General features: G+C 45.6%; 1 protein-coding gene across 1 annotated transcript in view; it reads left to right on the top strand.

Annotated features, from left to right (window-relative positions):
• The first annotated feature begins 2,897 nt into the window (after positions 1-2,897).
• Positions 2,898-19,513, top strand: part of Rheb (Ras homolog, mTORC1 binding) — a 34,583-nt gene continuing 17,967 nt past the window's right edge. The window contains exon 1 of the mRNA XM_051152182.1: positions 2,898-3,276. Within this exon, the coding sequence (XP_051008139.1) occupies positions 3,225-3,276 (52 nt within the window). The 5' untranslated portion in view covers positions 2,898-3,224. The remainder of the gene's footprint in view (positions 3,277-19,513) is intronic.

The following is a 19,513-nucleotide window of genomic DNA, read 5'->3' as shown; positions in this document are numbered from 1 at the left end:
TGGGGTCTCAGGAAATCAAAACATTACATTGAAGGCAGCAGAGATGGCTCAGTGAGGGGCAGTACTTGCTACCAAGCCTGTTGACTTGAGTTTGATTCTCAAGACCCAGACCGTGGAAGGAGAAAAAGAGACTCTCAAAAGCCATTCTCTGGCTTCCAAACATAGCATGTTAGGTGCACGAGTGTGTGCACGTGCGCGCGCGCGCACACACACACAAATAAATAAAATATAATAAAACTCTATCACAACTAGAAATCTGATATCTTGCAGATACCAATAAGAAATACAATATAAGACTGGTTGACTTAAACAGCGGCCATCAGCCCCAGTAGTGGAGGCTGAAAAACACTTAGCTGCACAAGTCACATGTTTAGCATGAACTCCTCAAGGGACAATGGTCATCAACTGAACTGTGTTCTCTCTCTACAGATTTAAATGGAAAAGAGAAACAACATAAAAGAACACAGAGGGTCAGGTGGTGGTGGCGCATGCCTTAATCACAGCACTCAGGAGGCAGAAGCAAGCAGACCTCTGTGAGTTCCAGGACAGCCTGGTCTAAAAAGTGAGTACAGGACAGCCAGGACTACAGAGAGAAACCCTGATTAAAGGTGTGAGCCACCACACCCAGCCTGAAAAAAAAAAAAGATATCTATTATCTTAGGTAATCTGAGCCATGTATCTTGCCCGCAGTGGTTGTCAGATCCCCTGGAACTGGGGTCACAGCTGGTTATTAGCCATCATATGGGTGCTGGGAAGCAAACTCTGTCCTCTGCAAGAGCAGTAAGTGCTCTTACCCACTGAGCCATCACTCTAGCTCCCTGGGCCATCTTTGAAAGTGAAGTCAATGGACTCTGGAATAGCAAAATCTTCTAAATTCTCAAATCTGACCTTAAAGAGCTTTAAGACAGTAACTAGGAAATTCTTGAATTTTATAACTATTTTTTTACCTGATTACTAATATTCCTAGGCTAAAGTAGTATTTTTTAAACTTTTTGAAGGCTCTCAAAGGAAGATATTTTTGAGCAGATCTCAGAACACAATACAAAAGCATATATAAGTATATACAAAATACATAGACCCCCACTACATATGGCATGTTGTTTGTATCCTGTTCTATTTATTAGTAATGGTGGTGGTGGTGGTGGTGGTGGTGGTAGTTGCTAGTCGTTTCCACCCCATCCCGCCCCAGGCAGATGTATGCGTAAAATAGAATAGATGTAGAGGTCAAAGAACAACCCTTGAGAGTAGGTTTTTTTCCACCTTGGGATCCACGGTTCCTCAGGTTGTAAGACTTGCACAGCTAGAGCTTTTGCCTGCTGAACCACCTTGCTGGAGCCTTTTTTTTTTTTTTTTTTTTTTTTTTTTTTTTTTTTTTTTTTTTTTTTTTTAATTAAGCTAAGTTACATTCATCAATGAATTTAATGCTATGGGTTCAAGAATACTGGTGGATTGGGGCATCTGATAAATATACATATGCCCGAGTCTATTTTAAAATACTTAAAATGGTGCTAGGAGGAAGGCAATTGTAGCTCAGTCGTCTGAGTACTTGCCAAATGGACATCCTGGGTCCAGTCCTTAGCTCTGAATAAACATGGTTTGGAAGCTGGTAACTGGAAGTTGGTAATTTGGAAGCACATGGGTAAAGAAAGAAGAATCAGAAGATCACAGTAGCAGGATAGCCTTGAATCCCAGCACTCGGGAGGCAGAGGCAGGAAGATCGCTGTGAGTTCGAGGCCAGCCTGGCCTACAGAGTGATTCCAGAACAGCCAGGGCTACACAGAGAAACCCTGTGTCAAAAAACTAAAAGATTCCAGGCCAGCCTGTACGATGACACCCTGAAAACAAGGCTATCAAGAAGAAAAGATGAAAGACAGGCATAATGTTCTCTGTTGGAATCTTCATTTCCACGCCTAGCTTTTAACTTGGGCGTCCATGAACGAGGCCTAGAGACTGGCTTTCCTTCCTCCTCTTCAATGAGGACGTCTCAACTCTAGCTCTCCGGAAACAAGAGCTCCCTGCCAGTACGCCTTTTGTCGAAAATATGCCAGCCTTCCCTTTTCAGGCGTGGCTCGCCCACACAAGATAGCGAAGCCTCCCGCTTTTTCTCGGGGATCTTGACAATGGCTGACTTTCACGTTTCTCCAGAAATAACCTCTCGAGTGTTCAGTGTGAAAAGACGCGTTGATCTGGCAGCGGGGCTCCCACACGCGCTGCCCGCCCGGCGTGTCGCCTTGAGTCCGCACCAGGACTGGCCAGCTCGCGCGGCTTTTAATGGAATTTCTGACATTCGGAATCTGTACAGGTTCCATTCTTCCCATAGCCCCTCAGCCACGAATAAAGCTTAGTCACCACCCACATTAAGCACAGGCTAACGCTAACATAGCAGGACGGTAATTTAAAGTATAAACAAGAACCAAAAGAGGTGACAGCCAACCTACAGCCAGCCGGCTGGGGCCACGCGCCTCGCGCCTTTTAAGGGCCGGCAGGCGCAAGTCGGCCAACGGCTCGGCACTTCACCAATCACGGCACTTCTTGCCGCTGGTTCCGCCCCCACGCTCCATATCAGCCAATCACTGGGAGGTTGTCGTCCTTCTCTCCCACCCCCTCCCTCCCTCCGCCTCTCCCCCCCCCCGCCCCCCGGCCATCCACCCAACCCTCGGCAGGACCACACTTTTAGACCACGCAGGCGCCCAGCGGAGCAAACGCAGACAGAATATATTTTTAGCTCTCCGCTGAGCTGCCTCTCTCCTCGGCTCCACCCCCTCCGACTCCTCAATAGGAGACGGAGTTTCCATTGCGTCATCGCGCGGCCGTCCAGTCAGCGCGCGGGCAGGACTGTCGTAATTAAAAAGCGGCGGAAGTAGGTGGGAGGGTCATGACGCAGCGAGTTTCGGTCGTGACTTTTCCGGGGGCTTTGGGGCGTCTCCGCTTTTTCCCTTTAAAGTAAAACGTTCCCCCGACGTACCCCCGCGCGTTCCGGGCCGGGAGGCGGCGGCGGGAGGCGGTGCTGACGCGGCCGCGCGCGGTCACGTGGGTGTGTTGTGGGGGGAGGGCCCGCGCGGTCGGTTCCGGGCGGTTGAGCGAGCGAGCGAGAGGCAGCCGCGCCCGCCGCCGCGCTCTGTATGCCGCGTTCCCCCGGCGCACCCGCCGCCGATAGCCTGAGCCGGAGGAGCCGCCGCCGGCGCGGTTGATGTGGTTGGGCCGGGGCTGAGAAGGCCGTCGAGATGCCGCAGTCCAAGTCCCGGAAGATCGCCATCCTGGGCTACCGGTCTGTGGGTGAGTGGCGGCGCCCGCGGTGCCCGGGTCTCAGCCCCAGGACGCGGCCGGGCCTGCGAAGTTTGTGGCGGCGCGGCCATGTGGCGGGCTGGTGGCGCGCGTTTCATAACCTCCATTTTGAGTGGAGGCGGCGGCGCCTTCTCCTGTCCTCGGGCGCGGCGGACAGGTGGCGGGGGCCGCGGGCCGTGGCGCCCGGGACCTGTGCCCTCGGTCACAGTACGGGAATCCTGCGGCCCGGAGCCACCTAGTCGGGTCCCCGCATCTGTCCCGCCTTCTCTGAACACCGTCTTTCCCCCACCCGCTCCCCCCAATCCAACAAGCCCCGGGCATTTCAACAAAGGAAACCTCTCCTTTGTGACCTTTTCATCTGTAGAGAAGTTAAACCTTTTAAAGAAAACGAGAAAACTTAACAAGAGCTTTGGCCACAGAGGGCAAGTTTTCGTCTCGAAGAAACCTAGACTGAGCCCCTCAGAGACCCGCTAGGTAGCTGCTGGCGGCCAGCATCCGAAAGGCGAGAAAGACATCTCCGAACCCCCAGTGTCCTATTTTTTTCCCTTTGAGGAGAAATAAGGCCAGGCCACTCGGAACCAGGCTGTTAAAGTAACTCAAAAGTCCTTTTGTTTTCCCAACACCATCACCAAGCGATTGACATACATTTGAAGCTTCTCCTAGCTGTCACCTTATTTGCCGAGTAGAGGTGGGCCTGGGTGGGGCGGGGAGTGGAGTGGACTAGGTGTGGAGACGGCTAGTATTCAGTCCATCCTGTGAAATAGGACGTTTGAACTTAGCCATGCTGCAGGGCGAGGCTTTATTGTCTTTGATGAGAGCTGGGACTATCACGTTCATCTTTAAGTGCTGTTTGAAAGATGTAATTGTCCCCGGAAAATGTGCACTTGACAGAGGGACCACTGAGGAGTGATGAAGGAAGCGGCAGGTGGGAAGGCTGACGTGCTGTAACTGTCTTAGGAAAGCCTTCCCCGCTGCATGGACTCCCCGTTAGACCTTCCATTCTGCTTTCTCACCCCTGCTTTTCACTGCTGGTGCCATGGTCTGTGCTCGCTGACCAACAGTCTGGGCCTGCTTACTCATATGTTCACCATGTCTCCTTTCTAGAGCTGTAGAAAACCTTAGGGAAATCTTAGGGAAGTTAGTGAGTGTGAGGTAGAGGTGCCTAGAGTAGAAACGTTACTAACTCCTGCATGGTGCAGCACTAACTGAGGGATTCATTTTGAAAAAGAGGTGATTTCCTTAACAATTGCAACCCTGGAGTTAACATGTACAAAACTGAGCTTTCAGGGTCTCTTAAGAGACCATTTACTAAACACCAATATGGAACTCCTGACCTAACCATTGTTGCTTGTCTGGATCACCATGCTGTTGTCTGTTTTCTGAATTCCCTCCAAATTTGGATAATGGGACATTGACATAACCTGGCTCTTAACTGAGCACCCTCTAATCAGATAAATACACAGAGTGCTATAGTATTCCTGAATGAGCAAGGCGCAAGTCTCAAGTAGCCGGGTTACCTATTTTCAAGACAAAAGAATATTTTAAAGATGTGGGTTTTATTCTCCTGAAATTAAATGTCTAGTCTTTTGTCTACTTTGCTAAAGAACTTCTGTCGAATAGAAAGCCATACTGATTTTTTAAGGCAAGGTCTTATGTAAACTGAGGTGGTCCTGGACCCTAGACTGGGTATAGCCTAGACTGGGTTTCCTGTGAAAGCCCCACCAGAGCTGGGATAGATGTGCCTAGCCTTTTCTTCACATACGTTCATTCAAGGATGCTGTTTGTTAGTGCAGTGCTAGGCTGCAGAGAAACACAGGAGTGTAGACCTAATTACTGTGCCCCCAGCCCATGTCATATTTCCACATCCTACAGTTTTCGTTTTCTCCATAGTTTTCTCCCTCTCTCTCTCTCTCTCTCTCTCTCTCTCTCTCTCAAGTGTAATGAGTAAAGTAAAAGATACTTTGGAGAGGCTGTGTTACTCCCAGTGTTACATTTGACTTTAGTTTGCTTTCATGTGAACAGGAATATTTTATAGTTTCTGGATTCTTTGTAGAGGAGTGGGGTTGGCCTTTTGCCAGCTTGATTGCACGAACTAGCCACTCTTCCGGGAATTGCCCACTATTCAGACTTCTCAGAACTTAGAGAGATCTCTGTGTTTGGTGCCAAAGTATAGATAGAAATTTCAGTGAGTGAGAGAGAGACACAGAGAGAGAGTGTTTGTGTGTGTGTGTGTGTGTGTGTGTCTAGGCAGTTGTGTTGATTGGTGATATAGCACAGAGTAGGCTCTTGATTAAATGCTGTTTGACGTTTTGACTAGACTGCTTGGCTCCGCTTCTTGATAAGTTTGCCTTCAGCAAAACCCGAAAATGATTGTTTTATTTGTTTTGCTTTGAAACATTGATAAACCTACCAAAAGGGTTTAAAAACTGGACAGCTTCCCTCCTTCAGTATTTTCTGGGTATTTGCAGCAGGGAACCTTTTAAGGACATGTCACCTCAGTGTCACAGGTAATTCAGTCTAGCTTTTAGGGAGGTCCTTTGTTTATTTTGGTGTGGCCATATGTAGCGGCTTCCTTGGGTACATTGCTGTTCTATAGCTGTGGAGGCCTTAGTACTCCAGTGAGTGCTAAGTGAGGAGCCACTCTCTGGAATATCTGTCATAGCGTTGGTAATCTAGTTTGTTATTAGACCATCTTCCAAAAGCTTAATTGTCGACTGTAATCCTTTTCTTTTTTTCTTTTGAGACAAGGTTTCTTTGTGTAGCCTTGGCTGTCCTAGACTCACTTTGTAGACCAGGCTGGCCTTGAACTCACAACGGCCTCTTGCTGGGATTAAAGGTGTGCACCACCACACCCAGCTGTGTGTAATCCTTTTAATGGTGCTAGGAGGAATGGGCTCACAGGATTTCGGAAGTTTATCAGATGGAACGGCCGTGGTTTGGTGACTGGCAATTCAGCAAGAGTAGATGAGTTGCCTAGTCAGAGTGTGACGACCAGTGCTGTTGGATTCTTCAGAGTAAGGTAGCATGACATGTTTGATTGTTCTCAATTGAACACAACTGTATTGGATTCTGTTGCATTAAATGATCCTGTCCTGACATGATCTGTTTAAGAAATGTGAAGGCTGAGAAGATAACTCAGTGAGTAGGGTGCTTTCTGTGCAACTCTGAGGCCCAGAACCGCGAGGCAGTGTGCTGGTAGAGACAGAGACCGGATACCTGGGGCTTGCTGGCCACCTGCCTGTCTAGACTTCAGTTTCAGTGCAAGACCCTGTCTCAAGGGAGTAAGGTGGAGAATGATAGAACACTTGTCCTCTCTTTGGCCTCTGCACATGCCCATGCACACCTGTACACACGAGTATACCACACTCAAAAGAAGTTCAGTGGGTGCCTTCAGAGTGTGTCGTTTTAAGAAATTGTGGCTTAAGCCGGGCAGTGGTGGTGCTGCACACCTTTCTCGGTTTTCAAGACAGTGGAGCCCTGGCTGTCCTGGACTCACTTTGTAGACCAAGCTGGCCTTGAACTCACAGAGATCCGCCTGCCTCTGTCTCATGAGTGCTGGGATTAAAGGCATGAACCACCATGCCTGGCAAGCAACTAGACTTTGATAATGTTTTTTGGATTTAAAGAATTGTTTTATTTAGATTGATTTATTTTGTGTGTGAGTGTTTTTGCATGGGTGTATGCACATGTCTAAGACAAGAGGGCATTCCTTTGGAACTGGATTTGCAGGTGATTATGAGCTACTGTGTGGGTACTTGGAAATGAGCATGGGTCCTCTGTAAGACCAGCAGATGCTCGCCACCACTGAACCAGCTCTCTAGCTGCCATGAAAGAATCTTTTAATAATTTTTTTAAAGCAGTGAGTTTTCATCTGCTCCTAATTTCATTCTAGTATGAGGCGAAAATTAGCCTTAGTAGATGAATAGTTAAAAACAGGTTGGGGGGGTGGGGTTGTTGTTGTTGTTGGTGGTGGTGGTTGGTTGATTTTGATATTTCAAGACAGGGTTTCTGTGTGTAGCCCTGACTGTCCTGGAACTCGCTTCGTAGACCAGGCTAGCCCCAAATTCAGAGGTCTACTTGCCTCTGCCTCCTGAGTGCTGGGATTAAAGGTGTGTGCCACCATCAGCTGAAAACAGTTTTTAATAGTGTATTTTTGGTGCTCACTAAACTTCTGTTAAGTAGTAACCAATAGTGTTTTTTGTAATTACATTTATTTGAGACAGGCAGGTAATGTACATAGGATCCATTTGGAAGGTGGTTCTCTTTTTCAAGCATGTGGGTCCCGGGGATAAGTTTGTCAGAAAGCATCTTTGTGCCCCAAGCCGTCTCCCTGGCCCTTGTCACTGCTTAGTCTTAGGTTGGTACTGTATGCACTCTACAGTCCCACCTTGGAAAGGTGGGAGAAAGGTGTTTAAAATTTTTTTTTGTAGATTAAAAGTATTTTTAATGTATATGGATGTTGTGTTTGCATGAATGCTTGTGTATTGTATGTGTGTGCTGCCTGAGGAGGCCATAAGGGGCACTGAATCCCCTTGAACTGGAGTTACAGCCTGTGAGCTGCAGGTGGATGCTGGGACCTGGAACCCAGGTCAGTGTTCAGCTCCTAGAAAAGCTTTTAACAGCAAGTCTCTACAAATTAGGTGTACCAACACATGAATAATCTGTGTGACAGTGCACCGGTGACCTAAGTGCCACAATACAGCATCGGTCAGGTATAAGCACTTCAGAACAGTGAGGTGTAATGTAAAGCGAACCAGGCAAACTCAGGTCTCAGCATCCACGTGTAGGCAAAACTCCCATATACATTAAAAATACTTTTTAATCCACAAACTTTTTTTTAACACTTTCCAGCCTAGGGCTGACAGTGCGGGCTCATGATCCCACTACGTGGGAGTCTAAGGGAGGAAGACCACAAATTCAAGGCTGCACGACCCCTCCACCTGCCTCATCTGTAACTCCAGAAAAAAACAGGCCAGGAACATAGCTCATCAGTAGAGCATCTGCCTTGCATGTTCTAGGCCCTGTTAATTGCCAGTACCACTAAAAGGGAATGGGGGGAGGTGTCAAATCCTACGTTCTTCCTTGATAGTTGTAATTTGACATTTGTGCAGCTAGTTTTTACTTGGTGTGTGGTTCTCCTCTTGAGGGGCGGGGCCTGTTGGCCACTAGCCCATGGGGCAGGAGGAGCAGAAAAGAAAGGCCGAGAGCATGATGGAATAGCCTCTGGAGCCACTTTAGAGAGATGGCTCAACTTCATTTAGGGTGAACAAGTCCTTGGGGAGAGGGTGGGGGGGCTCCCAGGATAGGTGTACTTAATTGGTTGGAACTAGGAATTCCAAGGATGCATGATTTGCGTTTGGCAGCACACTCTATCAAATTAAAGGGAACACAGTACCTAATAATCCTATAGGCACAAGGAGGGGAGAGCTAGCAGGTAGCTGTGTCAAAGGCCATATATCAGAGGTGGTTAGGGCCATCTGTGCCTAAAGACACTCTCCAGATAAGGTCAGGTAGAGTAGGAGGCCCTGCTGGGGAGAGGGAGTCCTCCATCCAGCACCGACCTCAGAAAGGCTGTGTGGATTGGGAGAACTGCACCCTCAAACAGCAGGGTCCTCCAACATTGGTGAGCTCCTTTCCCATCTAGAACGATGAGAGGACAGGGGAAACAGGGTCTTACCTCAGGCTGCCTACAACTTTCAGTAAACCTCCCTGAGCGTGCCTCCAATTGCCGAAATTACACGGAAACTGTTGCGCCCGCTGAGATCTTGTTTCTTTAATGTCTTTTTTAATCTGCTGGATTTGAACTAATAATTGTTGTTATTCTTCTAAGTAAAAAAGATGTGATTAAAGTAGCTGGTACAGATGTCTCTAAGTTACCCTGTGCTTGTCTTGGAGACAATCATATTTCTGTGTGTAGCAGAAGTGCTTATTCAGACATTGCATTTCATCGTACAGAATGTTTTTTGTTTGGGGGGAGGGTTGTTTGTTTTTTAATTACTGTGTGTGGCAATACACCTGCCATGGCTCCTAGTCAGGGTCAAACAACTTTTATCAGGAGTCTATTTCCTTCCACTTTGTCGTGGGTCTCCAGACACCTTTCCCTGTTGAGCCATCTTGTTGGCCCTCTTGGAGAATGCTAAAAAAAATGTGCAAGGGTCAAGACCCAGTATACTTAATCACTCTTAATGTGTCCTTAAGAACGTTGGCAAGTGAAAATGGCTTCTTTTTCCTCTGTGAGGATGTGGTGCTAGAGGATAAAATGCCTCACCACTTGTTTTGTGTCTGCTGTCTTGGCTCCTGCTGAGGGGCCCACACAGGCATTAGCACTACATTTGCATCTTTTGTACAAATGTGAGCATAATGCAGTGGCTGACTTGGTGATGTTTCCATCTTATGAGTCTTGAAGAAGGTTCCAGAAATGCACAGCATGGGATCTTGCTACTCACTGTTTTATAAAGTTGAATCAAAAGTAGGTGCATTGTGTGTACCATTGGCAAGGGCATGTCTAAGAGCCGCCTAGGAGAGACCCTCTAGTGCTGTAAGAGGCAGAGGGGATTGAGTGAGGCAGGAAAGATCTTGGCATGATTGAGAACGGAAGGAAGCTGGGGGTGGTGAAGCATAATGAGGTGAGCGTAAGAAGTGAAGTTGGGAAGGCGGCACAAGATGCAGGGCCTCAAAGGAACTTTAGAAAGTCATTCACGCAGAGGGTAAGCAGCGAGTTGCCAAAGGAACTGTATGCAGCGCCCTTGACCTCTTGTGGTGCACATTGCATGCGTTGTTGTCTTTGTACTTGGTAGTAGTGACGTTTCCAAAGATTAAATAAAATTGCCGGTGGCAGCATGCTGCCAGTATACTAAAACATGCTTTTTATAACTACAGGCCTCGATGAAAGCTGGGGAAGCTACTTAAATAAAAACAGCAGCTGTATCACAAATGAGAGCCAGCTGCTTCTACCTGTTGTAGTACAGGAAGTTATTAATGTGCAGTGTTTTTCTTAATTGAGGTACAAAATAATGAGCTAATACTGTCCAATATCGTCCATAAGTGGATTGTTCACTAAGTGGAAACTGAATTTGGTCATGGTTTTTTAAAAAATACTGAATTTTAATTTGTGTGTGTTGGTGTGAGGGTGTAAGATCTTGGAGTTGCAGACAGTTGTGAGCTGCCATGTGGTTGCTGGGAATTGAACCCTGGTCCTTTGGAAAAGCAGGCAGTGCTCTTAACCACTGAGGAGCCATCTCTCCAGCCCCTGGTCATGGTTTTTATGGTGGGAAACATTGTGAAATCTTTGATTTGTTACAAAGTGTCATATGAACTCCAACACTTAATAAAGTGCTCTCAGAATTTCTTAGTCCATCTAACTGAGGTAAACTGCTTGTTACTTTCAGTTTTCCCGAGACAGGATTTCTTTGTATAGCCCTGGCTGTCCTAGACTCGCTTTGTAGACCAGGCTGGCCTCAAACTCACAGCAATCTGCCTCCCTAGAGTGCTGGGATTAAAGGCGTGCGCTACCACAACTTGCTTCTGCTTGGTACTTTTATGCCGCATGAATTGCTTCATTGATAACACAAAGTACAAAGAGCTTTGAATTTTGTTATTACATTTCAAAATTGCAGATTTTTCTTGGGATTCTGAAGTTCACTGTAGTATTGCTGGACTTTTTTGGATCCACTCCCATTTACATAAAAACACAGAAACTTATTAATTTTTATTACAGTTTAGGCCTTAGCTTGGGCTACCTCACAGCTAGCTCATGTAACTTAATTAACCAACCCACCTGTAGCCTGTTACCCTTCTCTCATTCAGTCCTGGCACCTGTCCCTCTCCGTGTCACACTGGCCATCTTCCTACCTCTCAATTCTTTCTCTGCCTGGAAGTTCCAACCCCCCCCCCCCACCCCTTTGCTTCAGCTATTTGCAGGCAGCTGTTTATTTAACTAATTGACTAGTGAGGAAGGTGTATGTTTACAGACTACTATAAAGCAGGTGATGAGCCATATGAATAACAATGCGAAGAAGATCCGACAGCACTCTGCTTTCCTCACTGTAGCTATCTGCTAGTACAGACTTGCCTTTACACAGTGCGCAAAAAGATTACCCCAACACTGTAGGGCATGGGGATTTTCTTTTCTTTTTTATTTTATGTCTCTTGACATAGCCCTGGTTGTCCTGGAACTCACTACATAGACCAATCTAGCCTCAAACACCAGAGATCCACCTGCCCCTCCCTCCTGAGTGCTGGGATTAAAGACATGCTGGTACCACTGTACCTGGCTGGAAACTGAAAATCTAACTTGGTATTAGTTCAGAACAGGAATGTGCTAGCCGTTGCATTTTCTCGGGATGGGTTCTTGATGCAGTGAGTTCCCAAGTGTCCTGACAGCCCTGTTTCTTAACTGTGATATCGCTCTGTAATGAACCCAGCCTACCATTTCTCTTTGTTGTACTTGGCTGTAGAAAGACTCCTGATGAATTTGAAAACATACATTTTTAAACATTTTTATTTTTTCCAAGTTAATTGAGTATCATCTACATGATGGCATAATAAATCTTTTGTACTCAGGATGTAAATATTGGCTTTTGCTGTTAATACTTTTCTAAGTTTATGTCTTTTATATAAATATATCTAGCTGATATTTAGCAGGAATGTTTTAAAAGTGTGTGCACGTGTATACATACATACGTATCTGCAGTCGCCATGGTGTGCATGTAGAGGCCAGGGGATAACCTAAGGATTTCAGTTTTTTTCCTTCCATCATGCAGGTCCTAGTGATGGAATGTGGGTAAACTGGCTTCATGAAGGCTCCTCTGCCTCCTGAGCCCTGTCTTGGAAACCCCTATTTGGCTGGGTTTTAAAATATAAATCACACCTTCAAGGCCAGCCTGCTCTTCAAATCTATGACACCGAGTCCCTGTCTCAAAAAACCTTTAAAAAAAAGCTATCAGGACAAGAGTCTTATTGGTATAAGACAGCATTAGATTCAACAAGCAAAGATCTAGGAGAAAATCCACACACAGGTCCCCTCAGTTATCTAGGAGAAAACCCACACACAGGTCCCCTCAGTTATCTAGGAGAAAACCCACACACAGGTCCCCTCAGTTATCTAGGAGAAAATCCACACACAGGTCCCCTCAGTTATCTAGGAGAAAATCCACACACAGGTCCCCTCAGTTATCTAGGAGAAAACCCACACACAGGTCCCCTCAGTTATCTAGGAGAAAACCCACACACAGGTCCCCTCAGTTATCTAGGAGAAGATCCACACACAGGTCCCCTCAGTTATCTAGGAGAAAATCCACACACAGGTCCCCTCAGTTGGCATGATGCACGAGCATAATCATAGCTAGGCTGGTTATTTCCTTCTCGGAGGCTTTCAAGGCGCCTTTTGGTACCATGAATGATAGATAGTCTTCAGGGAGGAGGCCTTGAGGTTAGATCCAGCTTGGGGCCTGTGGACTCTGTCTGAAGTACATGCTGTCTTCAGCAATAAGGACTGATCTTCCACCTCCAGGGGGCAACTCTGTCAACTTTAAAAAGGGCTCCCAGAGTACCTGGTATTGGGGTTTTTGTTAGCTGCTCTATGAATCTTTGGGGCAGCATTGTTAGCTCAGGTGGGAAACTTAAGATCTATATGTTTATTTATACACTGACTCACATGTACTATATGCATTTTTAGGTAGATAGTTAATACTTATGATTTCCTTACGACCTTCTGAAAGCTGCCTCACAGTTCTTAATTTTGATAAATTCAAATTTATTTCCCGAGGCCAGCCTGGTCTACAAAGTGAGTTCAGGACAGCCAAGGATACACAGAGAAACCCTGTCTTGAAAAACAAAACAAAAAAAAAATCAAATTTATTTCCTTTAAAAAAAATTCTTGTGGGTTGTGCTTTTATAAGAAAATTTTCCGCCGGGCGTGGTGGCGCACGCCTTTAATCCCAGCACTCGGGAGGCAGAGGCAGGTGGATTGCTGTGAGTTCGAGGCCAGCCTGGTCTACCAAGTGAGTCCAGGATGGCCAAGGCTACACAGAGAAACCCTGTCTCGAAAAACCAAAAAAAGAAAAAAAAATGTTTCCCTCAACTTATGTCACAAACATTTTCTTGTATGTGTATGTTTCATAGTTTTCATCTTACATTTAAGTTTATGATCTGTTTTTGATCATATGCTTTTTTAAAGATAGAATAACAACTAGGTATAGCTAGGGTTTCTCTGTGTCTCTCTGACTTTTTATCTCTGTGCGTGTGTCCTTATGAATGCCCAGTTGTTTGAGCACCATGTTTTGAAAATACTGTACTTTCTCCCTTGACATCTTTTGCATATCTGCCAAAAGTCAGTTGGTCGTACCTGTGTATGGATCTTTTCCTAGACTCTTCACTTGTTGACTCTAATGCTTGTCTTATACCAATACTACTCTTGTCTTGATAGCTGGAGGTTCCTGGAATACAAACTTTCCCCCCTTCTCAAGTTGTATTGATCATAATTTGGGGAAAAGATTAGCTGACTCAGGGAATACTGTAATAGAATTTAATAACCATGTATTGACTATGTGGTGGGTGCTATGCTTTATATATGAGGCCATATTTTGAAGCCCAAAGAACTTAACTTAATTTCTTTCCCTCCCTCTCCCCCCTCTCCCTCCCTCCCTCCCACCCCCTCCCTCTCCCTCTCTTTCACTTTTTGTTTTGTTTTGTATTCTTTGTTTTTTTTAACAGAGTGTTTCTCTTGTCGTACTGGCTGTCCTGGCCTCCCTCTGTAGACAAGTCTGGCTTTGAACTCAATGAGACCTGCCTCCCGCGTGCTGGGCTTACAGGCGTGTTCCACCATGCCTGACAGAATTTAACTTTTATACCATAATCTTGAATTCAAATCCTAAGCTTTCACCCCACTGTTGTATTTCTACTAGTTAAAATGTTTCTGAAAGCCAGACATGGTGGCACACGCCTTTAATACCAGCACTCAGGGAGGCAAAGGCTCATGATTTAGAGACCAGCCTGGTCTACAAAGTCCAGGCTAGCCAAGGACAAAGAAACCCTGTGTGTGTGTGGTGGGGGGGGGCACGTCATAAAAAGGGGGAAAAAGTTCTGAAATCAGAATGTTTTACATCTTATTCCTCATCAGTGTTCTATCCGCCTCCCTTTTAGCCTCCACTAATGGTGGTGCTGTGATACAGTGTCTGGAGTCCTGGAAATGAGGATGATTGGCACAAAGGGTTGTCTTTGTTTGTTTTGCTCTGTGGAAATTTGCCAAAATTATTCCATTTTTACTAGAAACTCACATTGATATGCTTTTACTATTAGGTGCTAGGCAAAGACTTTTTTTTTATTTTTTATTTTTTGGTTTTTCCAGACAGCCTTAGCTGTCCTGGACTCACTTTGCAAACCAGGCTGGCCAAACTCACAGCGATCCGCCTGCCTCTGTCTCCCGACTGCTGGGATTAAATAATTTATTTCAAAAGATGCTTGTCAAGCCGGGCGGTGGTGGCTCACACCTTTAATCCCAGCACTTGGGAGGTAGAGAGGATCGCTATGAGTTTGAGGCCAGCCTGGTCTACAAAGAGAGTCTAGGACAGTCAAGGCTACACAGAGAAACCCTGTCTCGAAAAACAAACAAACAAAAATGTCTGTGAGCCTCAGAGAGGCCAGCCTCACACACCTTGTCATCTGTTTAAGAAAGGGTCTCTCACTCACCTAAAACTTGCCAAATAGACTGGGTGGGCCAGCTACCCAGCAAACCCCAGCCATCGGCCTGCCTTTGCCTCTCCAGTATTGAGATTACACAATGTTTCGAGACAGGGTTTCTATATATTATTGACTGTCCTGAAACTCAACTCTGTAGACCAGACTGGCCTCAAACTCAGAAATTCGCTTCTCAGCACTCCTGAGTGCTGAGATTAAAGGAGTGTAACACCATAGCTAGCTGTTTTCTCATAAGTTTTAAAAACAACAACAAAAATGCAATGGTTTTGATAATTGTGTTGGAAACTCAAAGTTTGTGGGGGTTGTTTTTGGGGTTTGCTTGCTTTTTAGTTTTGGCAGAGTTATAGGTTTATTTAATCTATTCTAATAATTTTGATGGCTAATGGTATTAGTTGTTATCCTTGTTTCTGTGACCAAATACCTGACAAAAAGCAACTTGAAGAAAGAAGGGTTTATTTTGCCTCACAATTGAAAGCACAGTCTGTCCTGGAAGAGGATGTGAGACAGCTGGTCACATGATCTGTAGTCAGGAGGCAGAGAGATGAGTGTCAGTGCTCAGTGGGGCTTGGCCCTGTTCTCCTCACTCAGGGCCTAATCCCATGAGATGGTGCTGCACACGTGCAGGGTGAATGGTACATCCTCAGCTAACCCTCTAAAGGACCCTCACGGGCATAGCCAGAGCTGTGTCTTCTGAATGACTTAAAAACCATCAGTGACCACCACGATGTTTTGTGTCATTAATGGAGTCTTCATTTGTCTAGGAATGTAAATTGAGGTTCATAATGTTTAGGTATTCCTTGCTACCTCCAGATTATCGCCATCTTTATTTTCTCATCAGCCTTTATCTCTCCCTACCTTATATCCCTAGTAGGGAACGTGGTTCCTGTGGTCTCTGACTTGTTCTGTTCTGTGTGCCACTCCTACCTCAAACACTCAGGGAGTGTGCCCCCTTGGGTTTTGAGTGACTCGAGCCAGTTACTAGCAGGTGGTGCCTGTCCACTTCCTTTACAGAGATCTTAAAGGTTTATTGAAGGACGAAATGTTCCCAAGCTTGGAACTATAGAGAGAAACGGCTAGTAGAAGAAGTGGAACAAAACTTGGTTAGCATGCTAGCCGACCTTGGCTACAGAAGCACTTGTGACTATAGCTGCTGAAACTGGGAGTGAAAGATGAAGCAAATGCATAGCAGAGGAAGAGCGCACACAACTTGAGTTTTCCACAAGAGCTGAACTGCTGTTTCAGAGGCGTCTCTGACGCTAAGGTACAGAAGCAGGGCCGAGAGCACTTGAACACAGCAGTTGTGTTTTATTTACAAGGATGCCTGTTCTGTGTTAAGGGGTAAAGATTTCACTGACTGTTGTCTTCTAGTGTTCTGCTTTTTTTGCTTTTTTGGGCCTTGAACTCACAGCGATTTCCCCCTACTACTGCCTCCCGAGTGCTGGGATTAAATGCGTGTGCCAGCACTGCCTGGCTGTTCTGCTTTCTAATAAGACAGCAGAACAGCTAAGTGTAACCTTCCTTCCTGTCTTGGTTTCAGTAATTAGTGATCTCCCTCTTAGGAGGAAAGTCCAGAGAGGAGAGACCCAAGGGAGACCCAACTGCTCAGAGCCCCATTTCTCTTAATGAATAATACCTTTTCTCCAGGGGCCAGCCCGAAGGAGAAATTCAATTAATACCCTAAAGAGTAAGGTTTAAATTCTTTTACTCAGCTAACTATGAAGGAGGACAGTAATTGACTGTTTGTTCTTTGCTGGTATTTTGGCTAGACTACGTTATCTGCATTTACCAGAATGACTTGTTACTGTATCGGGTTAACTTTTCTCATTAGAGTACACATGAGGACTTCAGAATGTGCAACTAGGGGTGTGTTTTTGGTTTGGTTTGGTTTTGGTTTTTGGTTTTTTCCAGACAGGGTTTCTCTCTGTAGCCTTGGCTATCCTGGACTCACTTTGTAGACCAGGCTGGCCTCGAACTCAAAGAGATCAGCCTGCCTCTGCTGGGGTTACAGGCGTACACCACTGCACCCAGCTAAGAAGTGTATTTTTTAAATGGAGTGTCTTTTGACAACTGGTCAATATGCAGAGAATAAGTGTCTTTAGAACATTCAGCCATAAACGGGATATCTGTATTACATTCTGTCCCCACAAGGGTCAAGGAACATCTGAACGAAGGGACAGAAAGATTTAAGAACCAGAGGTCAGAGAAGACTGGCACAAAATTGTCCCTAGACAGATAGGATGCTGATGGCTTGTTTTGGTTTTTATGAGTATGGTCCCTGGTAGGTTGGCCATGCTCTTATGAATGGCCTCATACCCATGCATATATGACTTAGTGGACTTAGTGAGTCCACTAAGTGGACTACGTGGGGCTTTGTTTTTAAATTGAGAGGTGAAGGAGGAGTTAGATGGTGGGAGGAGATGAATATGATTGAAATACTGTATGCATATATGTAAATGTAAGGTATTTAACTTTAAATAATTATATAAATATGTGGAGGAGTTTTAATTCAGAACATGGCTGCTCTGATGAGATCACATCAAAGGATCTTCTAAGTCTGTGTGATCCACCTGGAATCCAGGAGACAAAGGCAAGCAGATATGAGTTCAAGGCCAGTCTGGTATAGAGCAAGTTTCAGGTTAAGAAAAGTTTAGGTTACCGAGCGGTGGTGGCATACACCTGTAATCCCAGCACTCGGAAGGCAGAAGCAGGCGGATCTCTGTGAGTTCAGGGGCAGCCTGGTCTACAAAGTGAGTCCAGGACAGCCAAGGCTACACAGAGAAGCCCTGTCTTAAACCAAAAAAGAAAAGAAAATCTTAGGTCAAGGTATGAGGGGACATGCCTTTAATCACAAATGATGAAGGTAAAGTTAGTTTGTAAAAGGAAGCACCCATGTTTGAAAGTGATGTCTAATTGAGTGGCAGAAAAAGAAAGTGGAATCAAAGATTTAACAGTATAGTATACACCCTACTGAGGAGAGGAAAGGGAAGCTATGTAAAGGAGTAACAGAGAATGAGGGAGGGGAGGCAGTTTTACAGAGAGAGGGTGAATGAGAGAACAATCTAGACACAGGTGAAGACAGAGTGAGCCAGAGAATGAGAGGGAGCCAGGAGATTAGAAAGATTGCTGGAGTTAGTTTGAGGCCAAGCAGAGCAGTTCCAGGCCTAGAGAGAGAAGCCAGACTGAATAAGTCAGCTGGGAGAGGAGTTTGAGCCAGAGCAGCTGAGTTCAATGAGCCAGCTATGAGCTCAGGAAGAACAAGTAAGGGTGAGTTTATTAAGCACTAAGTCTCAGAGGCTGAAAACATTCTAGGCCTTAGGTTAGATTGTACGTAGGCTGGAAGCTTCCAGGACTAGGCTTGGGTTAGCAGACACAGGCAGTAAGCCTCTGAGACAATTGAAACAGGGAAATAAAAGTTCCTTTTACATAAATATTGTGGGGTTTTTTTTCCTCTTCTCTACCCCCCCCCCAACGTCTATAATGCTGATTACAGGTGTGCATGATCACAACTGGATTTCTAACACTACTTTAATCTACACTACATCTAAAATAGCAACAACAAAACTTTGTAATCCTCCCTTTTAATTTGTAATTGTTGACCATTTAACTTTGGAAAGAAAAATATATGCCTAGCCTTCTTTCCATTTGTTAGAAAGCATGCAGACTGCCTCCTCCAAAGAGTATTTAAAGTATCCTTCAGCCAGGCATGGTGGCACATGTCTTTAATCCTAGCACTCAGGAGGCAGACAGGCAAATCCTTTTGTTTGTTTTTGTTTTTTGAGACAGGGTTTCTCTGTGTAGCCTTGGCTGTCCTGGACTCACTTTGTAGACCAGGCTGGCCTCGAACTCACAGAGGTCCGCCTGCCTCTGCCTCCCGAGTGCTGGGATTAAAGGCGTGTGCCACCACCTCCCGGCCAGACGGGCAGATCTTTGTGAGTTCAAGGCCAGCCTAGTCTATAAAGAGAGTTCCAGGACAGCCAAGGTTACACAGAGAAACCCTGTCTTGAAAACCAAACAAAAAGTACCCTTCAAAAGCTTCTTTAAAATGTCTTGAGCCCGGTGGTGGTAGCACAGCCCCTTCTTTAATCCTGGCATTTTGGAGGCAAAGGCAGGCAGATCTCTGTGAGTTTGAAGACAGCCAGGGGTACGTCGAGAATCCCTGGGGGTGGGGGATGGAATAAGAAAGAAAGAAATATCTTGAGCAGAAGTAATGGCTCACCAGGTAGAGGCAGGCATTTTCCTACCAAGCCTGCTAACCTGAGTCCCATTCCTGGGACCCACATAGTGGAAGGAGACAACTGGCTGCCCCAAGTTGTCCTCTGATCTCCCTACAAGGACTGTGGCACTCGCATACATGTGTGCAAATAAATAAATGTAATTTTAAGCTTTTTTTACAAAGAACTTTTTTTCTCTTCGTTCTTTATAATTAACTTTCCCTGGCTCCAAGTAGTTGTATTAGATTTAGATTATATATATATATAATACTCTTTTGGCTGGGCGTGGTGGCGCACGCCTTTAATCTCAGCACTTGGGA

This window comes from Acomys russatus, chromosome 10 (assembly GCF_903995435.1).
Source record: "Acomys russatus chromosome 10, mAcoRus1.1, whole genome shotgun sequence".
Classification (NCBI taxonomy): domain Eukaryota; kingdom Metazoa; phylum Chordata; class Mammalia; order Rodentia; family Muridae; genus Acomys; species Acomys russatus.
This window is presented reverse-complemented; position numbering and strand designations above follow the sequence as displayed.